We start from the raw sequence: 23,460 nt of genomic DNA, 5'->3' as shown, positions 1-23,460 counted from the left end.
TCAATTGTTCTCCTTCTGTAAAGGCAGCACTCCATATTCAGAGACCACTCAACTGGTGTGGGTGGGTTTAATATTCAGGAAGTCATGTTTGTGATGGCATTGAACATCCAGAACAGGCACAGCCTAAACTAGCCAACATGACACTGTCAGCAACACACAACTTCAGAATCAAACAGGCCTCTTAATAAAAAGTAACAGAACCATAGAACGACATAATTGGAAGGGACTCTAAGGATATCTCCTTGACATCTGAAGGGAGGCTGTTCCACATGGCAGGCACCACTGTTGGAAGGCCCTCTGCCTGGTTCCCTGTAACTTCACTTCTCACAGTGAGAGAACTGCCAGAAGACCCATGGAAGTGGACCTCAGTGTCTCAGAGCCACTGTCTATAATATTTGAGAATTCTTAGAGAACAGGGGAGGTCCCTGCAGACTGGAGGCAGGCAAATGTTGTCCCCATCTTCAAAAAGTGGGGTGGGGGTGGGGAAGCAAACCCAGGTAACAACCGACCAGTGAGCTTGACATTGATACCAGAAAAGGTCCTAGAACAGATAATTCAACAGGGGGTCTGTGAGCACTTAGAACAAGAGGCTGTGATTTCTAAGACCCAGCATGGATTTCTCAAAAATAAGTCATGCCAGACCAATACGATTTCTTTTTTTGATGGAGTAACAAGCTTGGTGGATCAAAGGAATACTGTGGACATAGTGTATCTTGATTTCAGTAAGAAGAAGAAGAAGAAAAGTTTGGATTTGATATCCCGCTTTATCACTACCCAAAGGAGTCTCAAAGCAGCTAACATTCTCCTTTCCCTTCCTCCCCCACAACAAACACTCTGTGAGGTGAGTGGGGCTGAGAGACTTCAGAGAAGTGTGACTGGCCCAAGGTCACCCAGCAGCTGCATGTGGAGGAGCAGAGACGTGAACCCGGTTCCCCAGATTACGAGACTACCGCTCTTAACCACTACACCACACTGGCCTTTGACAAAGTCCCCCATGATATTCTTGCAAGCAAGCTGATAAAATGTGGGTTGGACGAGTCAACTGTTAGGTGGATTTGTAGCTGGTTGACTGACCAAACCCAAAGAGTTCTCATTAATGGTTCCTCGTCATCCTGAAAAACAGTGACAAGTGGGGTGCCTCAAGGTTCTGTCCTGGACCTGTTGTTGTTCAACATCTTTATAAAAGACCTGGATGAAGGAATTAAGGAAATGCTCATCCAATTTGCAGATGGCACCAAACTGGGAGGTGTAGCTAATGCCACAGAATACAGAATCTAGACCGAGGACTTTATGTGGCAAGAGCACTGTTTGAAGAAATAAATGCACATATGAGAAAAATGATTCTAGGAGAATATATTGATGAAGTGCCAGAACTTCCAGAAAAGTAGATAAAAGCTATAGACTCAATTCGGGGGGGGGGGGGGCAAGGAAGGAGGAAAATCCTTGAATCCAAGACGCAGTCTGAAAAGCAGAATAGAATGGCAGAGTTGCAATTGGTGTGTGGAGGATGGAAGGAACAGAGCTGCCAAATACTGGAATTTTGATTTTGGGGGGAAAACCCAGGAGTGGAGGCGCGGCGGAGAAAGGACTGACTGTGTGCAATCTGAATGGAATCTTGCTCTTCTGGTTAAGTGGAATAAGAGGAGAAAGAATGGACAAACAGGACTGATACAGATTTCTAGATGGAAATGGCACAAGAAATGGATTGGGACACAAATTAAGATTTTAAAGTTAACTGAACTACCATGCATTAATAGACAAATACAATATTTTTAAAAAGCTTTTCTCTTGAAGGAGGAGATAAAGAATAAAGCACAAGTTTTATCATTGTGACGGCAGTAACTGGAGAATCTTCTTTAGACTTTCTGCACTGAAAAAGGTAAACGAATTGATGAGCATTGGATGGAAGGCTGGAAAAAACAATGTCCAGCAAAGGGAGGAATAACTGAATGACCTGGATTGAGCATTTTAATATTTTGAAGGAATATTCTACATACAACTGACAGATGGATAGCTGGAGAGCCTTTTACCTATTTGTTTACTCTTTCACTTTTATCTCTCTTGATAGTTTATTATTATTTTTATATTACTACTCTTCCTCATTGTACTTTATTAGAACTGTATACAGATGAAGGGGAAGGACAGTATGGACCCCATGTGAGAGGTGGGTGAGGGGAGATCTCACAAGGTGAGAGACTGTACAAAGAGAGGGATGAGCCCAGGTGAGAAGTGGGAGGGCTCACCTTCCTCCACAGCGGATGAAAGTTAAGATAGAGTGATGAGGGAGGATCTTGTAGTTTCTTTTTATGTTCCTTCTTTCTTTAGTTTCTTTATTTCCCGTGGATTAGTTTGTTCCTTTTATTGTGTTGTGAAAACTTTCAAATATCTCAAGGGCTGTCCCACGGAAGAGGGAACATGCTTGTCTTCTCCTGCTCTGGAGGGTAGGACTCGAACCAATGTTTTCAGCTGACAGGAAAGGAAATTCCAACTGAGAATCAGGAAGTACATTCTGACAGCAAGCGCTGTTTGACTGTGGAATGGTCTCCCTTGGGAGGAGGTGGACTTTCCTTCCTTGAAGGTTGGGTGACCATCTGCCCTAGATGCTTTAGCTGAGATTCTTGCATTGAGGGGGCTGGACTAGATGACCCTTGGAGTCCCTTCCAACTCTACAGTTCTATGATTCACACACTAAGACACTCCCACACACCAAAGCCACCAAGTCTTTCTTTCCAGTTTTCCCTCATTATCCTAACACCTGCTCAGAGAGGCTTTTGGTGGGATCCCACACCTGATTGTCATAAGCCTCTCACACCAAGGCTTCCATACTGCACGGACCCATTAGAAGCTGGGTACACACTCTAAGCCGGCATCTTCTTCAGCCAAGCACAGGCATACTACCTGGATTTTGGTTCACAAATCCCACTGTGGGCTTCTGTGCCTTTCTAGCTTCATACGGGTGGTTTGCAGAAAAGTGGTGAAACAGTATCTATACTTGGCTGGGCACTTTTCTGATGATGGAGATCAACTACAGAGAACTTTGCTAACAAAACCAAGGATACCCATAACATTTGAAAGGCAAGACAGAGACTATATGAATTATGTAGGTACTTGATTTATAGGCCCACTCCCCAAAAAAGGTTGAGTGGTCCACTAAGAACCTCAGCAATTTCCAAGTTGTCTGCGGGGCGAATAAATTAGCAGTTTGGTAAAAAATGGGATTATCTCATTGAAAAATGAATTGGCATCAAATGCTATTTTTTAAAAAAAAAATCAGTAAGCACAAGGATTTTGAGTTTTGGAACAAACAACTAAATTATCTAGTTTAAAAAAATCTGAACTTTTTAACCCACCTTCTCCCTGTAGGAACTTAATCCCCCTAGACACAAACATGCTTCAAAACAGAAGATTACTACCAGACACTAGTACTGTACAGAATAACATTTAAGTTCACACTTCCTCCGATTTTCAAGCAGGGGCTGGTGAGAGTTCAGCTGGGCAGAAGCTAGAGTTAGTTTCTAAACGGACTCTCTCTGCCATTTCTTCAAATCCCACGGTCAGGAGAGCATACCTGGGCAAGTGCTTGCTCCCAAACCAACCTGCCTCCAGTTTGAGAAGAGCATAAGAGTAGACCATCTTAACAGGGCTTCCTCCTTGGGAAGTGAGGCAGACCTCATCTAGGGAGAAGGCTTTTAAGGCTGTTGCATCCCAGCTATTTAGGATTACTATTGATGGAGAAGGGCCAGAGCTAACAAATAATAAGTATAGGTGAACATTTTAAAAATGCGGCAACACCTTATATTGGGTTGTCCTAAGAATATTGGACTGAGAGTTGGGGTGAACAGGCATGCAATACTACAGGGTGTTGTGATGTGCTCAAGGTCTGACCTGCAGCACTAAGGCAAGGTACGACGGCCAGTGTGGCACAGTGGTTAGAGTGTCAGGCTAGGGTTCGAATCCTACTCATCCACAAAGTTCACTGGGTATGTCACTTGGGCCAGCCACTGCCTCTCCGCCTAACCTACCCTCACAGGGGATAAAATGAGGAGAGGAAGAACCACGAGCACCACCTTGAGCTCCTTGGAGAAAAAGCTGGGCTATAAAAGCAATAAATAAATAAACTCTCTCCACAGCGATAAGAATTTTATAAGTGAAAAAATACACTATCTTTAAGTCATTAATAGGGTGATAAAATAGAATGGGGAAAAGCAGACAACCAACGCCAGCAACATTACAACTTTCAGATAAACTGCAACTAAAAAGTCAAGTCAGCTCAAGAGATCAGTATTTTGAGCTGCCCACAATGATAACGGGCTGTGGGTGAAATTTACAGATTTCAAAAGAAGGCTGACAGTTCCGACTGGTGGCAACATTTAACAAAAGGCTTTCCTCTGAATGTTGGAAATCAGACGTTTGCCAGTGTTCTGGAACTAGAAGCAACTTCAGCCCAACAATGGATTAGAAGCTCAGCAAGACCACATCTTCAGCTTCCTATATTGACCCGAGCGGTTCCACTTTTCTTACCAGGTGGTCCACTAGGGCAGCATTTCCCAACCTTGGGCCTCCAGCTGTTTTTGGACTACAACTCCCATAATCCTCAGATAGCAAGACCAGTGGTCAGGGATGATGGGAATTGTAGTTCGAAAACAGCTGGAGGCCCAAGGTTGGGAAACACTGCACTAGGGGACTTAAATATGGAACTGCAGGCCGCACCCTGCCTTGACGTGCAGTGGGGGGAAATGAGGCCAAAATTGGATCCCCAACCCTGCCCCACAGCCCTTCCACTGCCTTCCCAAAGACAGCTAAGCATGTGACAGGCTTTGGGAAGGAGACATGGGGCACCAGCAGAGCCCTAGAGCCCTCCCACTTCCTTCCCAAAGCCCAGCACCCAACTGGGTAATGCGATGGCAGGGGTGTGGTGTCAAATGTTGCCAAGGGTCACAAAAAGGTCTTGTGGGCCAAATGTGGCCCTTGGGCCACTCATTGGACCACCCTGCTCTGAACCAATTCCCCCCCCAAATAGCACAACCCTGGTGGAAGCCCTCAAAAGCACTGTAGGTACAATACATAAACAGCATCTGCATTTTATAGTACCTGGACCCGCTGATGCTGAACTGGTCACTTCAACATAGACTTCAAATGTTGTTTCCGGGTTTTGCCTGAAAAAGAATAAAGTTGTTAATAAATCTAAGTAATGCTTTTTGGAATGATTCACAGAATCATAAAATCACAGAATCTTAGGAGTTGAAAGGGTCCCCAAGGGCCATCTAGTCCAACCCCCTGCAATGCAGGAATCCTCAGATCAAGCATCCAGGACAGACGGCCACCCAGCCTTTGCTTAAAAACCTCCAGGGAAGGAGAGCTCACAACCTCCCGAGGGAGATTGTTCCACTGTTGAACAGCTCTTAGTGTCAGAAAGTTTTTTCCATATATTTAGTCTGAATCTCCTTTCTTGTAACTTGAAGCCATTGGTTTGAGTCCTACTGTCCAGAGCAGGAGAAAACAAGCATGCTCCCTCTTCCCTGTGACAGCCCTTAAGAGATGTGAAGATGGCTACCATATCTCCTCTCAGTCTCCTCTTTTCCAAGCTAAACATACCTAGCGCCTTCAAGCGCTCCTCATAAGGCTTTGTTTCCAATCCCTTAATCCTCTTGGTTGCCCAACATTCCTTTAAATGGGGGCTAAGAATGTAGATTAAAGGTAAATGTCAACTATCAGATCATACCAACAAAAGCAGTGGTTCCCAATCTTTTTTACCACCCCCTTGGTTCCATAAACTCATCCCCAATGCCCTCTACCCTTCCTCTAAAAGGAATTATTCAGAACAGCCATTTGCATGACCCACCATGGAATGTAACAACCCAATAAAATTCAAAACAGTAGATTACACATTTTATTAATCCAGACCTACCAATCAAGTTGTAGCAACCTTAAGTCTGCACAGGGCCAGGGCAGGATTTAGGTTTGATGAGGCCCTAAACTACTGAAGGTAATGGGGCCCTCTATATAGCAGGCGGGGCCTATTACTTACATCATAGGAGCCTACACAACACTCTTGCTGTATGTAGGTTTTATTTTATTTGTTTTTTATCTTTCATTTTGGAAATGTACATCCAGGTTGTTGTTTTTTCTTTAATTTTTGGGGGGCCCCCAAGAGAGTGGGGCCCTAAGCTATAGCTTGTTTAGCTTATACGTAGATCCGGCACTGCACAGGGCAACAGCCTACTCCACTTGATGCATCACGATCAGCTGGTGTCAAGGAAGCCCCCCTAAAAGATACAGGCTTGATTAGAGTCTGTCATCAAGATGAAAGCCAAATCAATTTGGGCAAACCAGAACCGTGATAGAAAGCAGGATCCAGAGAGCACAGTGTGGCTTTTATTTATGTACTTCCATATGAAAGAACAGAGGCATCTGTGATTTTCTGAAAGAGTAAGGGGTCACATTCAGCAACACGTCCGGCCAAAACAATTGCAGGCTTCCAGGAAAACAGAAGCAGTGAGACCATCAGCCACATCTGCCCGTGTGTTTGCCTGCTCCCCTTCCCCATAAGCAGAGCTGATGGTTAATTATTGCAACACATTATTTAACAGCAGCTATAATTAGACCAAGGCAGCCTTTCAACACCTCCTGGAGTAGTTTTAAAAATGGGCCCACAGTTTGCTAGTCCTGTTTTCATTTTAGCTAAATGTGTGCTCTAATATTTCGAACGTGTTGCCAAAGATGGCTGGGGAAGAGCGTGGAGCGGAGCCAGCTCAGCCTCTCCAGCCTGATCCTGGTCAGTCCCCTGCCAAATACCCAAGAACGTAGGAAGTGCCTGCGGGATCAGGCCAATGGCCCATCTCGCCCACCCTCCAGTTCTCACACTGGCCTTACTGGGAAACCCCAAGCAGGATCTGAGCCCAAGAGCCCTCTTCTCCCCTCCTGTGGCTTCCAGCAACTGGGATGCAGACGCATTGCTGCCTCTGACCATCGAGGCAGAGCAGAACCATTGTGGCTTGCAGCCATCCAAAGCCCTCTCCTCCACGTGTAGTCCAGTCCTCATTTAAAGCCACCTAAATTGGTAGCCACCACTGCCTCCTGCGGCGAAAAGTTTCATAGTTTAACAATGCACTGCATATCTCTCCTAAATCTTTCAACGTTCAGCCTCCTTGGATGCCCACGAGTTCTTGTGTCATGTTGGGGGCGAGAGTGGCTAAAGGCCCAATTTGCAAGTTTCTTCTAGATATGGTGAAACCTCCAACTGGTGAGCAAACAGACTAAAAAAAAAAACCTATTTGAAGGCACTGGGCATCTTTTACAACAATCATGGAAAGGGATCCTTTGGGTTCCCCTTTGGCAGACGAGGCAGCTCTTATTGGAATTGCCCTCCCCAGGGAAACTCACTTGGTGCCAATGGAAATGCCATTTTTGACCCCAACGGAAGACATTTTTTCATTGGCCCAGGAAGTCCAGCATGTCGAGCAGTTGGTTTTAGTGTTTTGTTGTAGCTGTTGCCATCTAGTTATCACCTGGAAACTTTTGCAATTTTACTGTTCCCTTTTGTATTTTCATTGTATGGGTGAGTTCAGAATATAAATATACCCAACTCACATACAAGATCTTCTGCTCTCACAAGCCTGTCACAGTGTAGTGTAACAGATTAAAAATGGGCAACTGTTAATGCTGGAAATCCTAAAATCAGCTTAACTTGGACGTCAGTCACATCAAACACAGCACAGACTCCTACTTCCAAACAAAAACTCACAGGTTTGGGCTGTGGGTTGCTTGTTTTCCATTTTCAAGTACAGTGGTACCTCGGGTTAAGAACTTAATTCGTTCTGGAGGTCCGTTCTCTTAACCTGAAACTGTTCTTAACCTGAAGCACCACTTTAGCTAATGGGGCCTCCTGCTGCCGCTGCGCGATTTCTGTTCTCATCCTGAAACAAAGTTCTTAACCCAAGGTACTATTTCTGGGTTAGCGGAGTCTGTAACCTGAAGCGTCTGTAACCTGAGGTACCACTGTAACCACAATTCTCCAGGACAGCAGAAGCTTATCCCCTTGCTGAATAGAGAAAAGTTGACCACACAAATAATATATTTATGTGGTTTCATATTTTAAATTCCCAGAGACACCATTGGCTTGCCATTCCCCCACATGATTGGGATGGCTGCTCATCGGGATGGCAGGGAACTTGGTCACTTGTTCTAAAAAAGAGAGTGTTGTCAGGATGAGGGAAGAGAACCCAATATCAGTTAAGTCAGGCTGCACACATCCATCCTCCTTTCTGGGTCAATCCTATGCCTGCTTCCTTCAAGGCTCTCCTCAGGAGGTGTGTGTTTTGGTTTGGTTTTGGTGTTGTTTTTTAAATACATAAATAAAAGGGGGATGGAAGTACAAACTCCATAGGACTGGTTATATTACAGACTAGGCTTAACTCATGTCACAAATGCCAGTTAACAAACAGTACTTCAGCACACAGAAAGGGACACTACAGTCAGAGCTGCAGGGAAAATAAGCACAGCTCTGAAAGTGCTTCAAATGAGTACCAAGTTTTCCCACAAACATGCGTAACTCTTTCGGTAGAATATTTTAGTACACGAGACTGGCAGCCAAGCATACATGTAATGGTTCTGAAGTTTTGAAAAGCCTCTCCTACATTCCCTGAGCTTTCAGATCCTCCAAGTTAGTGTCCTTCTGTGCCTTTTCAATTAGGCCTTGTAGGATTCATCTTCTTCCACTCAACAACCTTCTGCTTCTCTCGGGCTAATTGTCAACATTATGAGGCGGCCCTTCTCCTCAACTACCATTATGTTCAGCCCTGATAAGGCATGGGGAAGACTCACAAACAAGCAGCAAATGGATTGTTTGAGGATAAATGATAAACAGAACACTCAAGAAGGGTAAACGCAAGAAGCAATGCTCTGAACTCACCCTCTTTGCGATCTGGCCCCTGCCGCCACCACACCCCCAAACATGACAGTTTACCATTCAGGAAATGATGGTCCAGACAAGGGGGAAACAGCTCTCCACCCTGATGTAGATGGTGACAGCCTGGTTGGCATCGTGATTAGGGTGCTGCGTTAGACCCTGGGAAACCAGGGTTGAAATCCCCAGTCAGCCATGACACTACCTGGGCCTGTCATAGTTTTTCAGCCTAACCTACCTCACAGGGTTGTTCTGAGGACAACAGTGAGGAGGAGGAGGACTGTGTGCACCACCTTGAGCTCCTTGGAGGAAAGGTGGGAAATAAATGCAGTAAGTATGTACATATGTGCGTAAATAAATAAATACTGAACAAGACAGACCAATGATCTCCACCCTATGTCCCTACAAAAGCACTCACAAAGGACATCAGGCAAGGACCTCCCTGCTCTGGTGAGCGATGAATGAGCAACAAAATAAGGCCAAGCAGGCTTGTGCTGCTAATGATCCAAATTTTAAAAGGTGCATATCAGGGGTCAGCAAACTTTTCCCGCAGAGGGCCGGTCCACTCTTCCTCAGACCTTCTGGAGGGCCAGACTATATTAAAAAATATAAAAAAGAATTCCTATGCACACTGTGTCCTGCCCACACACATCCCAGACCTAGCCGCCTTCTAGGTTTGCCACCTGCCTCATTTGCTGAAGGGCTGGTGGCGGTGGCGCAAAACAGGCTTCCTCCCCACCTAGAGAAAGAAGGCGCAGCGCTTACCTCCCCAGGGGCTGCTGCCGCCACCGCTGCTTCTTGTGAAGCGGGTAGGCACAGCGAACTCATCTGCTTCGCTCTCTGGCCCACAGGAGGACCAGGGTAGCAGCGGCAGTGGTGAGAGGAAGAGGCCGGCAGCGGACTATGTATAAGGGTCTGGTGACTTCTGTTTCAGTGTCTCTGAAGAAATGTGCATGCACATGGAAGCTTATATCAAGAACAAACTTAGTTGGTCTCTAAGGTGCTACTGGACAATTTTTTTATATACTTCAACTGCGTCAGACCAACACGGCTACCTACCTGTAACTCTATTGTGTCATAAGCCTTCAAAGAACACGGCCCACTTCAGACACAATGCTCAGTGATTCTTACAGTCTAAACTTCAAATTTATTCAGAAGCCACACATCCCTCCATTGCAGGATACATGACACTGAGTCACCTGTAAGTGTGCATAGGATTGCAAGCCTACAGTCAGGTTAATCAAAGTAAAATCTTTGGGGGAAACCTCCTGTGCCAACTTTTAAATGCCTGGTGAAAACTGTTCAATTCTGCCAAGCCTACACAGGTAATTAAGAGTACATCCTTCCACCATGGTTTGCTGATGTCTCTTTTTAACTTTCTTTGTTTTTAGCTTGTTTTTAACTTTTTGCATGCTTTTATCATATGGTTTTATGTGGGGGCTTTTCTGTAAAACCGCTTCTATACATTTTTACAATACAGTGGTACCTCAGGTTACATACGCTTCAGGTTACATAAGCTTCAGGTTACAGACTCCGCTAACCCAGAAATAGTGCTTGAGGTTAAGAATTTTGCTTCAGGATGAGAACAGAAATCGTGCAGTAACGGTGCGGCAGCAGCAGGAGGCCCCATTAGCTAAAGTGGTGCTTCAGGTTAAGAACAGTTTCAGGTTAAGTACGGACCTCCGGAACGAATTAAGTACTTAACCTGAGATACCACTGTATAGAGATATACAAATATTTTAATAAATAATAGAAAAAATGGTTTTATCCTGAATCCTGAATAAATAATAAAGTCTACAGTATGGTGCTTCCAAAGCCTGTGGACAGAGACTTTTGGTGACGAAGCCTGAAACAACGGCACCCAAGTAGATTCTTGCCTATGAAACTTCAGCCAAAGAAAAGTCGTTGGTCTTTTAAGGCAGCCTTGCATTTAGGGACTGGCCTAACAGCCACAGGAGACTGGGAAGTGCGTGAGGGCAAATGAGGCAGGCTGGTGGTGGAGGAAGCAAGTGGTTGATCCATCCTCCATGCCCAGCACAAAAGACCTCTCTTCCATGTCCAGTAATGAAATGCAGAAGGCTGTTCCAGGAGGGGCGGGGGGTCAACCCCCAGCAGGATAGTAAAAAGGGTTTGCAGACTAGTAACTTTTACGGGCTTATTTACAAGGCTGCTTTAAGGTGCCAAAGGAATCCTACATCTTGGTGACGGGGGTGGGAGGTATAGTTCTTTACTTCTGCAACAAAAGCTCAAGGACAGGGAATTGAAATGGGCATCTTTCTTTCTCAACAATATCCATACTTTATTCAAATTTGGGGTTTAAAGGCTTTACTAAAATTATATAATTATATAATAGATTTTGCAGTAGATGGCTTTAAAAGAGAACTGAGCAAATTAATAGAAGATAAAACTATCAGTGGCTGCTAGCCACAATTGTTATGTTCCCCCTTCACTGTCAGCAGCCGTGGGCTTCTAAATACCAAGTGCTGAGAACCACAAGTGGGGAGAGTTCTGTTGCTGTCACTCAGGGCCATTGGCCTGATCCAGCCATTGGTCTTCCAATGTTCTTATTCACCTTGTTTCATGCCATGCTTCCTGACACAGGAAGGCAGGCTAACCTAGTGAACTATATGGACTTGCAGTTGGGTACAGTGGTGCCTCGCAAGACGAAAAGAATCCGTTCCGCGAGTCTCTTCGTCTTGTGGGTTTTTTCGTCTTGCGAAGCAAGCCCATTAGAGGTTTAGAGGCTTAGCGCTACAGTATTAGCGGCTTAGCCGGCTTAAAGATCAGCTGATAAGCGGCTTAACGATCAGCTGATAAGCGGCTTAGCATCAGCTGTTAAGCGGCTTAACGATCAGCTGATAAGCGGCTTAGCATCAGCTGATAAGCGGCTTAGCATCAGCTGATAAGCGGCTTAACGATCAGCTGATAAGCGGCTTAAAGATCAGCTGATAAGCGGCTTAACGATCAGCTGATAAGCGGCTTAGCATCAGCTGTTAAGCGGCTTAAAGATCAGCTGATAAGCGGCTTAGCATCAGCTGTTAAGCGGCTTAAAGATCAGCTGATAAGCGGCTTAGCCATCAGCTGATAAGCGGTTTAGCGGCTTGGGAAAAAGGGGGGAAAAGGGAAAAAACCCCGCAGGAACTCGCAAGACATTTTCGTCTTGCGAAGCAAGCACATAGGAAATTCGTTTTGCGAAGCACCTCCAAAACGGAAAACCCTTTCGTCTAGCGGGTTTTCCATCTTGCGAGGCATTCGTCTTGCGGGGCACCACTGTATCTTCTTCCAAATGCACCCTGAGCAGATATTGAAGAGTAATACAGTGGTACATCAGGTTAAGTACTTAATTCGTTCTGGAGGTTCGTTCTTAACCTGAAACTGTTCTTAACCTGAAGCACCACTTTAGCTAATGGGGCCTCCTGCTGCCGCTGCACCGCCAGAGTACGCTTTCTGTTCTCATCCTGAAGCAACGTTCTTAACCCGAGGTACTATTTCTGGGTTAGCGGAGTCTGTAACCTGAAGTGTATGTAACCTGAAGCGTATGTAACCCGAGGTACCACTGTACCGGCTATGGAACCAAGTATCAAATCTTAACAACATTCAAGTATGAATTTAGGACAGTGCTTTGATCCAAGGTACCCTTGCACCAAACACAGAGCTAGAGAGAAAGTTCTTAAGCACAAATCCTGCCCTTAGTGAGGTGGGTTAGTTTATAAGAGCAAACATGAACAACCAGGCAGCTGGGATTCATCCAGTCTTAGCTGAAAAGGGCTGTGTGTTGTAGCTCTAATTTCAGTCTTGTTGGGCTGCCTCTGACATTCACTGAATATTTTGGAACCCAGGTAAGACTGGAACCCAAAAAATGCAGGTTCCCCAGCAACAGCAGATGTAGGCAAGTGTTTTTCCTTTTGAACCGCTTAACACTTTCCCTTGAGAAGCTATGCAGAGCCTTCCTGGGTGACACCTGAAGTGAAAAAATAGGTCACTTTCGCTCAGCTCCTGCCACTCTTGCCTGAAAAAGCAGCAGACTACAGTTACTCAGCAAGGACGAGACTGAAAATGTTTTGGGAATGAAATGAAGAAGGAAATGGTGGGAGAAGGAACGCTGACCGTGCTGAGCAGGACTGATGGGAAGTGGAATCCAGCAGAACCCGATTCCCTGGCTTCCACAAAGGGGGAAAATTCAGCTGCATCACACTGTCAAGAAACAGTTCGCCTGCCATTTGCTTTTAATATACTTTGGCCCTCTAAAGCGCACTGTCATATATATTTAAAAATGCTGAGTTTGCTATCCATCTTTCAAAGCCTTGGCTAGGAACCTTGCTGAAACACTGGATTCCGGATTTCAGCAGCATTGTATTCTTTGTTGATTTAAGTCTTGGGTGAAGAGCCTGTGGCCTTTGGGCCTAATTAGGCCTGCACAGGTCCTACTTTGACCCACGAGACCCTTTACCCCAAGAGCAAACTCACCTGCCCCACACCTAACATCATATGTGATGTCAGGCACATAAGGAAAAGGGACAACTAGGAGCTAAAAGTGAGCTCCTGGTTATTTCTTTTCAGGTAGAGCTCAGTGACTGACTGCACCAATCAGCTGACAGAGCCACTGCACTAAGGTGTTCCTCGCTGGGAGCTTCCTAGAACAGCCCAAGGGGATCCCTGTCAGTAGCTGATCAGCGCTATCAGAAACCTGTGCTTCATGCATCTGCAGGCAGAGTTTGGATCTGAGCTGCACCTGCAACCTGAATTTAAGAACATAAACCTGCTAGATCAGGTCAACGGCTCATCTAGTCCAGCATCCTTTTTTTCACAGTGGTCAACTGGATGCCTGTGAGAAACCAGAGATCAGAACATGAGCACAAGAGCATCCTCCTCTTCTGTGGTTTCTAGCCATCAGCATTTGGAAGCTTTGCTGGCTCTAACTGTGGACAGAGCATATCCATTGTGGCCAGGAGCCCCTCCTCCTCCTCCTCCTCCATGAATTTGTCCAATCCTCTTTTAAAGCCACCCATGTTGGTGTCCATCACTGCTTCCTGGGAGACCAAGTTCCACTGTTTGACTATGCCTTGCATGGACGAGGACTCTATTTTATCCGTCATGAAGCTTCCAACATTCAGCTTCATGGGATGTCCATTAGTTCTAGTGTTACAAGAGAGGAAGAAAAACTTTTCTCCATCCACTATCTCCATGCCATGCATAATTTTATAAACGTCTATCATGTTGCCTCTTGCTTGCCTTTTTAGTATAGAGTCTCCACCTGACTTTAGTTTAAAGGGACCTGCTATTACCTACAGTAAGAGCCCCTCTGAACTTTGGCAGGTGGGTGGGGGAGTGCACAGGGGCAGAGTGATAAGGATCCAACGCCCACTCAGAATACTGCTTTCTATGTGGACCTCGTCACAGCATGGTTTATATCATATTATTAAAACAAAGAGCATCAGTACCCTCATATCTACGGAACCGCCTCTTCTGGTATGCCCCACGGAGGACCTTACGGTCTGCAAACAACAACACCTTGAAGATCCTGGGCCCCAAGGAAATTAGACTGGCCTTGACTAGAGCCAGGGCCTTTTTGGCCATGGCCCCGGCCTGGTGGAACCCTCTCCCCCAAGAAACCAGGGCCCTGTGGGATTTGACATCTTTCTGCAAAACGGAGCTGTTCCGCCAGGCCTTTGGGCAGGATGCATTTTGACTTACTTTCCTTTCTATAAAACAAGCCCAAAGAAGGCCCCCAATTCGCTCACGGGTCCTTGTATGATCGGTGGGAACAGTTGGCCTTGGCAAGCACTAACCACTCTCAGTGTCAACCTGATAATTGCCACCTGCCCAGATTTTAACTTGCCTGAATTAATTTTAAGATGCATTTAAATTAATTTATGTCTGTTTTTATGCATATTGTGTTGTTTTTGTGATGTTAGCCCCTCTGAGCCCAGCCTTGGCCAGGGAGGGCGGGATACAAATAATATATATATATATATATATATATATATATATATATATATATATATTATTATTATTATCATTATTATTGGGACCGGTTTACTTAGGAGATCACTTTACCCCACGGATGCCCAAGCGACCGCTTCAATCAGCAGAATTGGCACTACTACAGGTGCCACATAATACCATTCAGCATTTTTAATAACTCAAATTTTTAGTGTGGCCACACCAACACTTGGAACTCCCTGCCTACTGAGACCAAGCACGCGTCATCACTGTTTTAGGTTTTGTAGACTGCTTTGAGCTTTCTTTTACAAAAAAATTTTGTATAATTTTTTTGAAATAAACCAATGAATGAAATTACACAAAGGTGCAGATGGGAGAAAAAAACCCTTCTTTGCTTCCCCTCCCCTCTGCTCAGGGCAGGGTGGTTCTTCAGAAGTCCCTGTGGTGCCAAACTGTGGAAGGGCTGGGTTACTGCTAACACATTCTAATTCTGAGCATCCAAGATTGTTAAGGGATCTAGCGCAAGATGCTGTGAACAGCTGACTCGCATTACTAGCCCTCTCAAGTATCACCTGTTAATTTAAAGATTCTATTTACAAGCCTGGTCAGCTTTCATGGTTGTCTTTAAAGGCACAGCTGGAAAGGCCCATGCTTCCCAGTGTTAAATTTAGGTTGAGTAAATAATTCACTGGCCACAGCATTCCTTGCCCTGGTCCAGCTTCTCCTTTCTGCAAGTTTATGCTGAAAACAAGGAAATAACTAAAGACCTGCAGTAAAATATGTCAAAATAAAGTGAGAATAAACTCAGCCCCACCCATCCCGTCACCTTACTCAGTGTAACCTGCAATCCCAGCCTCCCCACTCTCATTCAGGGATCTCTGGCCCTCAGGAGTCATGGGGGTGGTCTGTGTGCAAGGAGCTGGAGGTGAAAGGGGGGGTGTAAGAGGGGGCCACAGAATAGGGGGAGGAGGAGTCACTGATATTGGGGGATGATCTGTATGTAAGGGGGAGTTTAGAAAAGCAGGGGCGAGAGGTGGGGAAAGGGGGTTAAGATGAAAATGAAGATGCAAAAGAGTTTTTGCAAAAGAGGAGGCGGCCAGAGAATGGGGTCAAGATTAAAGTAGGGGTACAAAAGGGTCTGCAGAATAGGAAGAGATGGTGGCTTCATAACTGGGCAGAAGGGGCGATTAGTTGCAATGTGTGGAAAGTGCAGGTTATCATGGGGTCGCGTGTTCACAGGGGGGGTGCAGAAAAAGTGCTGTCTTCACCTGCCAACCCCCCCTCTCTCACGGATTCCTTCTCACAGGACAGTTGGTATTAAATGGCCTATGGTGCCGAAAGGCGTAATCTGTTACCAATTTCACATTCTGAGATTTCACATATCTCTCGTAACAGTTTACATAGCCCTTGACCTCTCAATCCAAAGATCTTGTTTTAATTGCTAGATTGTTTTAATGAGATTGTTTTATTGCATATTTTAATTACTGATATTATAGTCAAATGTTTGTGTAACTAGTTTTTATACTTTGTAAACCACTTAGAAGCCTATTTGGGCATTGAGCAGTATCTAAATTAACATAAAAAACCCAACAGCATAGCATTTCCAAACTACCCTCTTTTCCAGAGATGAACATCTCACTCTGCCCATTGCTAAACATTATGTTCTCACAAGCTATGCTACATTTTACTGCTCTGATGTGGCTTCCTCCTTCTCCCCACCACAGTTGAAAACAAATTGAGCAATATCCAAGGAAACAAATGACCCACCCATGTATTTTTTCAGAATAAGAAAAAGTGTTCAGTCTTCTCTCAATGTGCCCTTGCTTAGCCACAGATCCTTACTTCCTGTTGAACTTTATTTCTTAACAAAAATCAAAAAGCAGCATAAACCTGGCTTAAGGGTACTTGCCCAAATTAACCCGTATCAATTGACCATGCCGCTCCATAAGCACCTCAGATGCCATGGCAACAGCCCCCCCCCCAATATACAGGTCCTGGGGGTGGAACCACACTCTTAATGCCAAAGTTGAAGTGCTCAAGCCACAGCAGATGGACAGCGCACGTCAGGAAGAGCAAGCAGGTTCCCAAACCCCCCAAACTGCTCTGCAGGGATGAGATATGAATCTGAATCTTCCAGCTAGACAGGCCACGCATCGAATTTAAACTGAAGTTACAGGATGACCCAATACAGTGGTGCCCCGCAAGACGAATGCCTCGCAAGACGGAAAACCCGCTAGACGAAAGGGTTTTCCGTTTTTGAGTTGCTTCGCAGGACGAATTTCCCTATGGGCTTGCTTCACAAGACAAAAATGTCTTGCGAGTCTTGAGATTTTTTTTCGCTCCCCCCCCCCTTTTTCTAAGCCGCTAAGCCTTTAATAGCCTTTTAGCAGCTAATCCGCTAAGCCGATAAGCCTTTAATAGCCGCTAAACCGCTAATAGCGCTAATCCGCTAATAGGGTTGCTTCGCAAGACGAAAAAACCGCTAGACGAAGACACTTGCAGAACGGATTAATTTCGTCTTGCGAGGCACCACTGTACATCAGTCTTCAACTAGCAAGGGCCCTCCAGATGCTACGGGCTACAATTCCCATCATCACCAGCATAAATGGCAATGCTCCCTCGTCATATAATGATGCTAGCTAGGGATGATGGGATTTGTAGTCAAAAAATCTAGAAGGTGCCAGGTTGGTCGCACTTCATTATAGTAGCTCACAAATATGCAGCAAAGGTTGCACTCCACTGTGCACACGAAGGTGAAAAGGCAGTGCCAATTCAGAATGTAGAGGTTTTGTCTCCTAGCTGCAGTCTGGGGAAGGAATAGACCAACATGGGACCCTCCAGATACTGGCTACTAGTTATGATGGCAATAGTAGCTCCTGTATCAGAGGCATTATGCCTCCAAACACGACTTGCTGCAGATCCTGAAGGGAAGAGCTCGTGTCCTGCTTGAAGCTTCCCATAAGAACACATAAGAACCACCATAAGAACACCATAAGAACACAACATTGCACAAAATGGGCCCTTGGTCCGATTCACAAGGGCTGCTCTTAAGTTCTAGTGCTGTTGGACTCCAGCTTATTTAACTTCCATGCAACATGGACAATGAAAGGTGTAGTCTAGCAGCATCCAGAGAGCACCACATTGGCTAACCCTGGTCTGGGGACTCATATCCACCCCCCTCTGATTCAGCACCCAGGACTTAACCAGAAAAACAGGATCTTGGATCTCAGCGATTCTCTGAAATCAAAACTCAATGACTCCTTCTCTCAAACTTCTGCTCATCTGTCCTGCTAAATGATCCTTTCTTTGAGTTCCTCTTGAGAGAAGAAATTCTGAACTTGCCAGGACTCTGAAGACACAGAGAAATTAGGTTTAGGGGCCTCTGAAAAACCACCTCCAGATAGCAAAAGCTAAAGCGAATCAAACAGAAGCCAAAGGAACAACACGCTGATACATGGAACAACATAGGCTGTTCAAATCACCAAAAACTTACTTTTTTGAAGTTAAGTAGCCCAAGTTAGTCAACTCATAAAAGTTACTTAAGCTATTTATAATCCTCAGTATCCTGACACAGTGAAATTTAATATGGGTCTCATGTCTTAGTCAGTCCCAGAGTTCTCATAGCCCTTAAGTGTTAATAAATCAGGGCTCTGAACACAAGTGGAGGGAGCAAGCGGTTCTGTGAGGCTGAGCAGGAACTCAAGCTCCCAGTTGCCTTATTAACACTTTTTGTTTCCCTTTGCAATCTAAAAAACAAGTGTGTTGGGGGTAATTTACGGAAAGATTTTTGGCCCCTGGCAGAGCACAAGTGCCAGTTCTTACTGTTTGAGGATCTTCTGTATTTTACAGTCATTCTCAGCAAGAACATCTCCTTGCCTCTGGTTTCTGGACAATCATTAACTGCCCATCCAGAAGCGACCTCTCTACACAGTAAAGAGTAGAAAGCTCTTTTTTTCCTCAAAAGATTGGAGATACAAAGGAAGTCGCACGATCCCTCTGTCATTGAACAGAACTTGGATTGGAGTAGCGTATGTAAGATTCCAAGATTCACAGACGCTCTTCCAGAGATTTTCCACTGGCTACAGAATGGCTGGACTTAATCTGTGTGGTTGAAGATTACAGAAAATCACTTCACAGTGTGGTTTCAAACTTCCTAATCCAGCCAAGATATTTCTAGGAGGAGTGAGTCCACAGCATTATAATGGATTATAAACACTCACTTCTCCCCTGTACCAAAAGGCATATTTTCTGACCCCTACTATACTTGTTTAGGACACAGGCGGTTTCTAAAGACAGCCAATCTACAAACCTTTTATAGCTTTCAAGGTCAAGCTATGACCACAAGAGCAACCAGGGAACTATGATACTGGCAGCACAGACTGTAAATTCTTATTATGACCGAAGAAAAGTCCACTAGCTAAGGAACCAATTGTCTAACACTGCCCCTGCTACTATTTCTAGGTAGATTTCAAATACTGTCCCATGAAACTATCTGTCTAATGAAACTATTTGCCCTAGGAACTTTCCTGACTTGCTCAGTTATGTTAGTGGAGAGAAATGTTAGGTGCGTGCAGGTACACACAGGCGTACACGCAATTTCCCATATATAGCAGAACAGATGCAACAGTCCCCAAAGATGTTACCTTTCTTTTTTGTGATTTTCAGCCCACTGCTAACACAGGGAGAGGGCAGACTGCTATGAAATTCAGCATCTAATATAAATGGCACAAACTTCTAGACCTGCTTTCCTGCCGCTGATGCCACCCAGATGTTTGGACTACATCAACCCCAGCCAGCACAGATGTGCTGGTAAGGATTAATAAATGTTGTAGTCAAAAACAGTTGAAGTGCACCAAGTAAGAGAAGGCTGCTCAAGACCACAGTCAATCAATTCAGACTAACTTACCAGCAACAGCTAATAGCGCATGAAACTTGGAAACTGATTGGCAGAAGACAAGCCCAAACCTGCACTTTAATAAGAGTATCCCATTTTTGTTCCTACAAACAGCCATGGCTACTTCCAGGTCAATTTCATCTGATCACTCTGAGGCTGGATAAACCATCTGGCTGCTCCAGACAACTCAAGCCAAGCTGGAGAAGTAAAGCTGTAAGCTGTAGATAAAAATTTTCTCCCACCTCCCAATTTTGCAAAAGCAATTTATCAAAGCCAGCAGCATCAAACTTCCAGACAGTGGCTGCAGACACAGACAAAGAAAGTCCTGCAAGATCCTAGGTGTATGTGAAAGTCTCAAGGATCCTGAAGACCAGAACACCAGTGATTTTCTCTCCCCTCCGCTCATCCAAACCCTATGGAGTTTAGGAAGAAGAACCCACCCAATGAAGATTAGCTGGATAAGAATGAGAAACAGGTCGTTCTGCTAAAGCAGCTCCTTCCCCCACTTTCTTGCCTGCTGCTGAAGCCTATGTCACCTGAATGCTAGCGGAAGCCACTTTTGCCACCCTTCTGGTGTCGCCTTTTCTCTTCTTTCAAAACCATCCATTTGTGCAAATGCTCAGAATGCGACAGGAGCCTTGCCCAGGGCAATGAAGCTCCTTGGCCAGCCAGCTTGCCCTGCTCCTGCCTCTTCAGGGCTTGTTGGCATGAAAGAAGAAACGCAGGAGGGGCAGGAACACAAAGACACATCCCCGTTCACTCAGTGAAGGTTGTGCAGCCCCTCAGGTGCACCACATGCACTTCCCATGAAACACTTTATGCAAGGGGGTGGGGAGCACAGCATCTGGAACTTTGGAAGAAAGACAGACATCTGCATCAGCCGCTGCTTTGCAACTTGAATTTAAGACACAAACATGTGTAAACACAACTAAGCAGGTAAAATCACCAAATTCTGAAAGAGTTATCTCTAATGCTAACTCCAAAAAATGGTACTCCCTATTTATCTATTAGCAGAGAGAATATTTTATCTCTGCTGATCATGTGTATGTCCACACATACATAAAGAAAACAGCTTCAGGTAGGTAACCGTGTTGGTCTGACGCAGTCGAATATATAAAAAAATTGTCCAGTAGCACCTTAGAGACCAACTAAGTTAGTTCTGGTTATAAGCTTTCGTGTGCATGCACACTTCTTCAGATACACTGAAACAGAAGTCACCAGACCCTTATATATAGTGGGAGGATGGGGTGGTTTGCAGAAGGGTAGTAGGAGATGGGTGATTGACTCAATGGGTATGGTCAACCTGTGGAGGAATGTTAATGACTGCAATTAGTCCTACAGGAAAAAGCAAGGGATAGTATGCAGATGACCAAAAATAGCTTTAGCAGTGTCAACAGGTTCACCAGACCCATTGAGTCAATCACCCACCTCCTACCACCCTTCTGGGAAAAACCCCCACTCCATGCTCCCACTATATATATATGGGTCTGGTGACTTCTGTTTCAGTGTATCTGAAGAAGTGTGCATGCACACAAAAGCTTATATCAACAAACAACTTAGTTGGTCTCTAAGGTGCTACTGGACATTTTTTTTAATTTTTTTGTTTATAAAGAAAACATTCCTTCATATTTAACAAAACATGGTGGGATGGGAGGAAGCGGTGCAGTCACATACATATACCCAAAAACACATTTTTGACTCTCTACACACTTTCAAAGAGGAGGAGAAGCCTGCCTGTCTCCTCTTCCTACACATTATGGATGCTTCTCTCTTTACAAACACGGAGAAAGACGTCTCCCAAAGCAAGATGCAAGTGAGAAAAACCACAGATATTTGCAGTGCCCTGGGTCACTCATTGCATGAGGAGTTGCCTAAATAGGACACCTAGAAAGACAGGGCAGGGTGGAGTCAGAAGAACTGAAATAAATGGGTTTTCTGAGGTTTTCTTCAAGAGGGCAGGTGCACTTAAACATGACCCCCGCACACTGCTGCTTCGGTGTGGGTGCCTCTTGCCCATTCAGTGGGTTTCCCAGGAAGGGGAGAGAAGACCCCCTCCCCCCCCGCCCCACATGCTCTCTATATAATACACATATACACCCACCGTGCCCCCAGGGGCACACACTCCCGGGGGGAGGGGCAGCTCCCAGGTTGAGGGGGGCTTCTCCCCATTCGCTGCGGGGTAGAATTATTATTATTACGGTATTACTATTACTCCTCCTCCTCAAAAGGGGGTTCTGAGTTTTCCTTCCAGAGGGTCGCAGGACTCCCACGCCAACCCACCTGCCCCCTGCTGCGAGCGCCCCTCGCCCATTATGTGGGTTTCCCAAGACCGCCCCCTCCCCACATACTCCCCGCTATAGAGACAGACAGAGGGATGGATCTCTCTCTCGCGCGCGCGCGCGTGCACCCTGCCCCTCCCCCCCACAGGGGCGCGCTCCCGTCCTGGGGGGGCTCCTGCTCCTCCTCCTCCTCCTCCTCCTCACTCACTTAATGCGGGACCCCATGGTCTGTAAGGGGCCGCATGGGCCCCGGGCAAGGCGGGCGGTGGGACTTCCGGGGTCTGGCCGGGCTGGGTCACTCCATCCCGCCCGGGCGCCGGGCTGAGTCCGGAGCGCGACCGGCCGACGGACCGAGGCGAGCAGGCGGGCGAGCAGGGAGGGGGCGGCGGGCCGGATGCGCTTTGGCGCGGGGCACGCCGGGAGTTGTAGTCCCGCCATGCCGGAAGCCGGAGGCCAACCCGCCTCGCCTCCTTTTCAAGCGGCGGCGGCCGGCGCGGCTCGTCTGCCATTGGCCCCGCGGGGACGACGCCCGCTTCGCCGGCGCGCAAGCGTTCCCCTGAGCATGTGCAAAGTGCGCTTAGGTTCCCCGGGCGTATTTCAAGGGTACGCAGCACCAGCAGCTTCCCACCCCACCCCCCAAATAAATAAATAAATAAATAAGGAATCGTGGTCCCGGCTGTAACAACTTCATGGTGAGCGCAGGCACCATTTTTCCTTAAAAAGGAGAAAGAAAAAAAAGAGTACTGCTTATAATAACAATTCCCGCTCTGCCGCTGAATAAACTACCCCGTTTTGCTGCTTCTCCAGCCCATAATAATGAGTTTAACCTCGCCGTAACCAGAAACAATCCCAAGTCAAGGATTCTGTGCGTTGACGCCCGCTTCGCCGGCGCGCAAGCGTTCCCCTGAGCATGTGCAAAGTGCGCTTAGGTTTCCCGGGCGTATTTCAAGGGTACGCAGCACCAGCAGCTTCCCCCCCCCGCCCCCATCAAGGATTCTGTGTGTGTGTCAGTGTGTGTAGATAGATAATTAGATTTGTATACCACCCTTCACCCGTGGATCCCACTCAGCGACCGTGAACCAAGAAGGGCTCCCTTTCACCCAAGGAAGTAGCGTTCACCTGGAAGAAAAGCCTCTGAGGACGTGCAGAAAAATCGGAGATGGGGAAACAACATTTTGTGTTCGAGCATCCTTGAACATTATTATTTATTTATTTATACCCTGCCTTTTTCTCTAAGGAGACTCATGGTAACTTACAGGTAAAAATAACTGCTAAAAACTGGGAGGGGGAGGCAATCATCAAAATACAAATAAACATGGATAGAATTAAAGCTGCATATATGCATGTGGATAATTACAATAAAAACAGCACAGAACCAGCCCTTTCAGTAACAGCAGCCAGTTCCCAAAAGCCCGCTGGATCAAGAAGTTATTTGCCAG

At 45.9% G+C, this 23,460-nt stretch overlaps 1 protein-coding gene across 8 annotated transcripts in view; it reads right to left on the bottom strand.

Annotated features, from left to right (window-relative positions):
• The window catches only part of DENND1A (DENN domain containing 1A), a 270,241-nt gene extending 247,846 nt beyond the window's left edge, over positions 1 to 22,395 (bottom strand). For all 8 annotated transcript variants that reach the window (XM_080990837.1, XM_080990841.1, XM_080990839.1 and 5 more), the window contains exons 1-2: positions 22,230 to 22,395; positions 5,092 to 5,156 (exon numbers count right to left, since the gene is read on the bottom strand). In XM_080990837.1, the coding sequence (XP_080846963.1) occupies positions 5,092 to 5,156; positions 22,230 to 22,246 (82 nt within the window). In that variant the 5' untranslated portion in view covers positions 22,247 to 22,395. The remainder of the gene's footprint in view (positions 1 to 5,091; positions 5,157 to 22,229) is intronic.
• Between the last annotated feature and the right edge of the window lie 1,065 nt (positions 22,396 to 23,460).

This window comes from Podarcis pityusensis (genome assembly GCF_964106645.2).
Source record: "Podarcis pityusensis genome assembly, chromosome: Z".
Lineage (NCBI taxonomy): Eukaryota > Metazoa > Chordata > Lepidosauria > Squamata > Lacertidae > Podarcis > Podarcis pityusensis.
The sequence above is the reverse complement of the archived record's forward strand: the minus strand, read 5'-3'. Positions and strand labels throughout refer to the sequence as shown.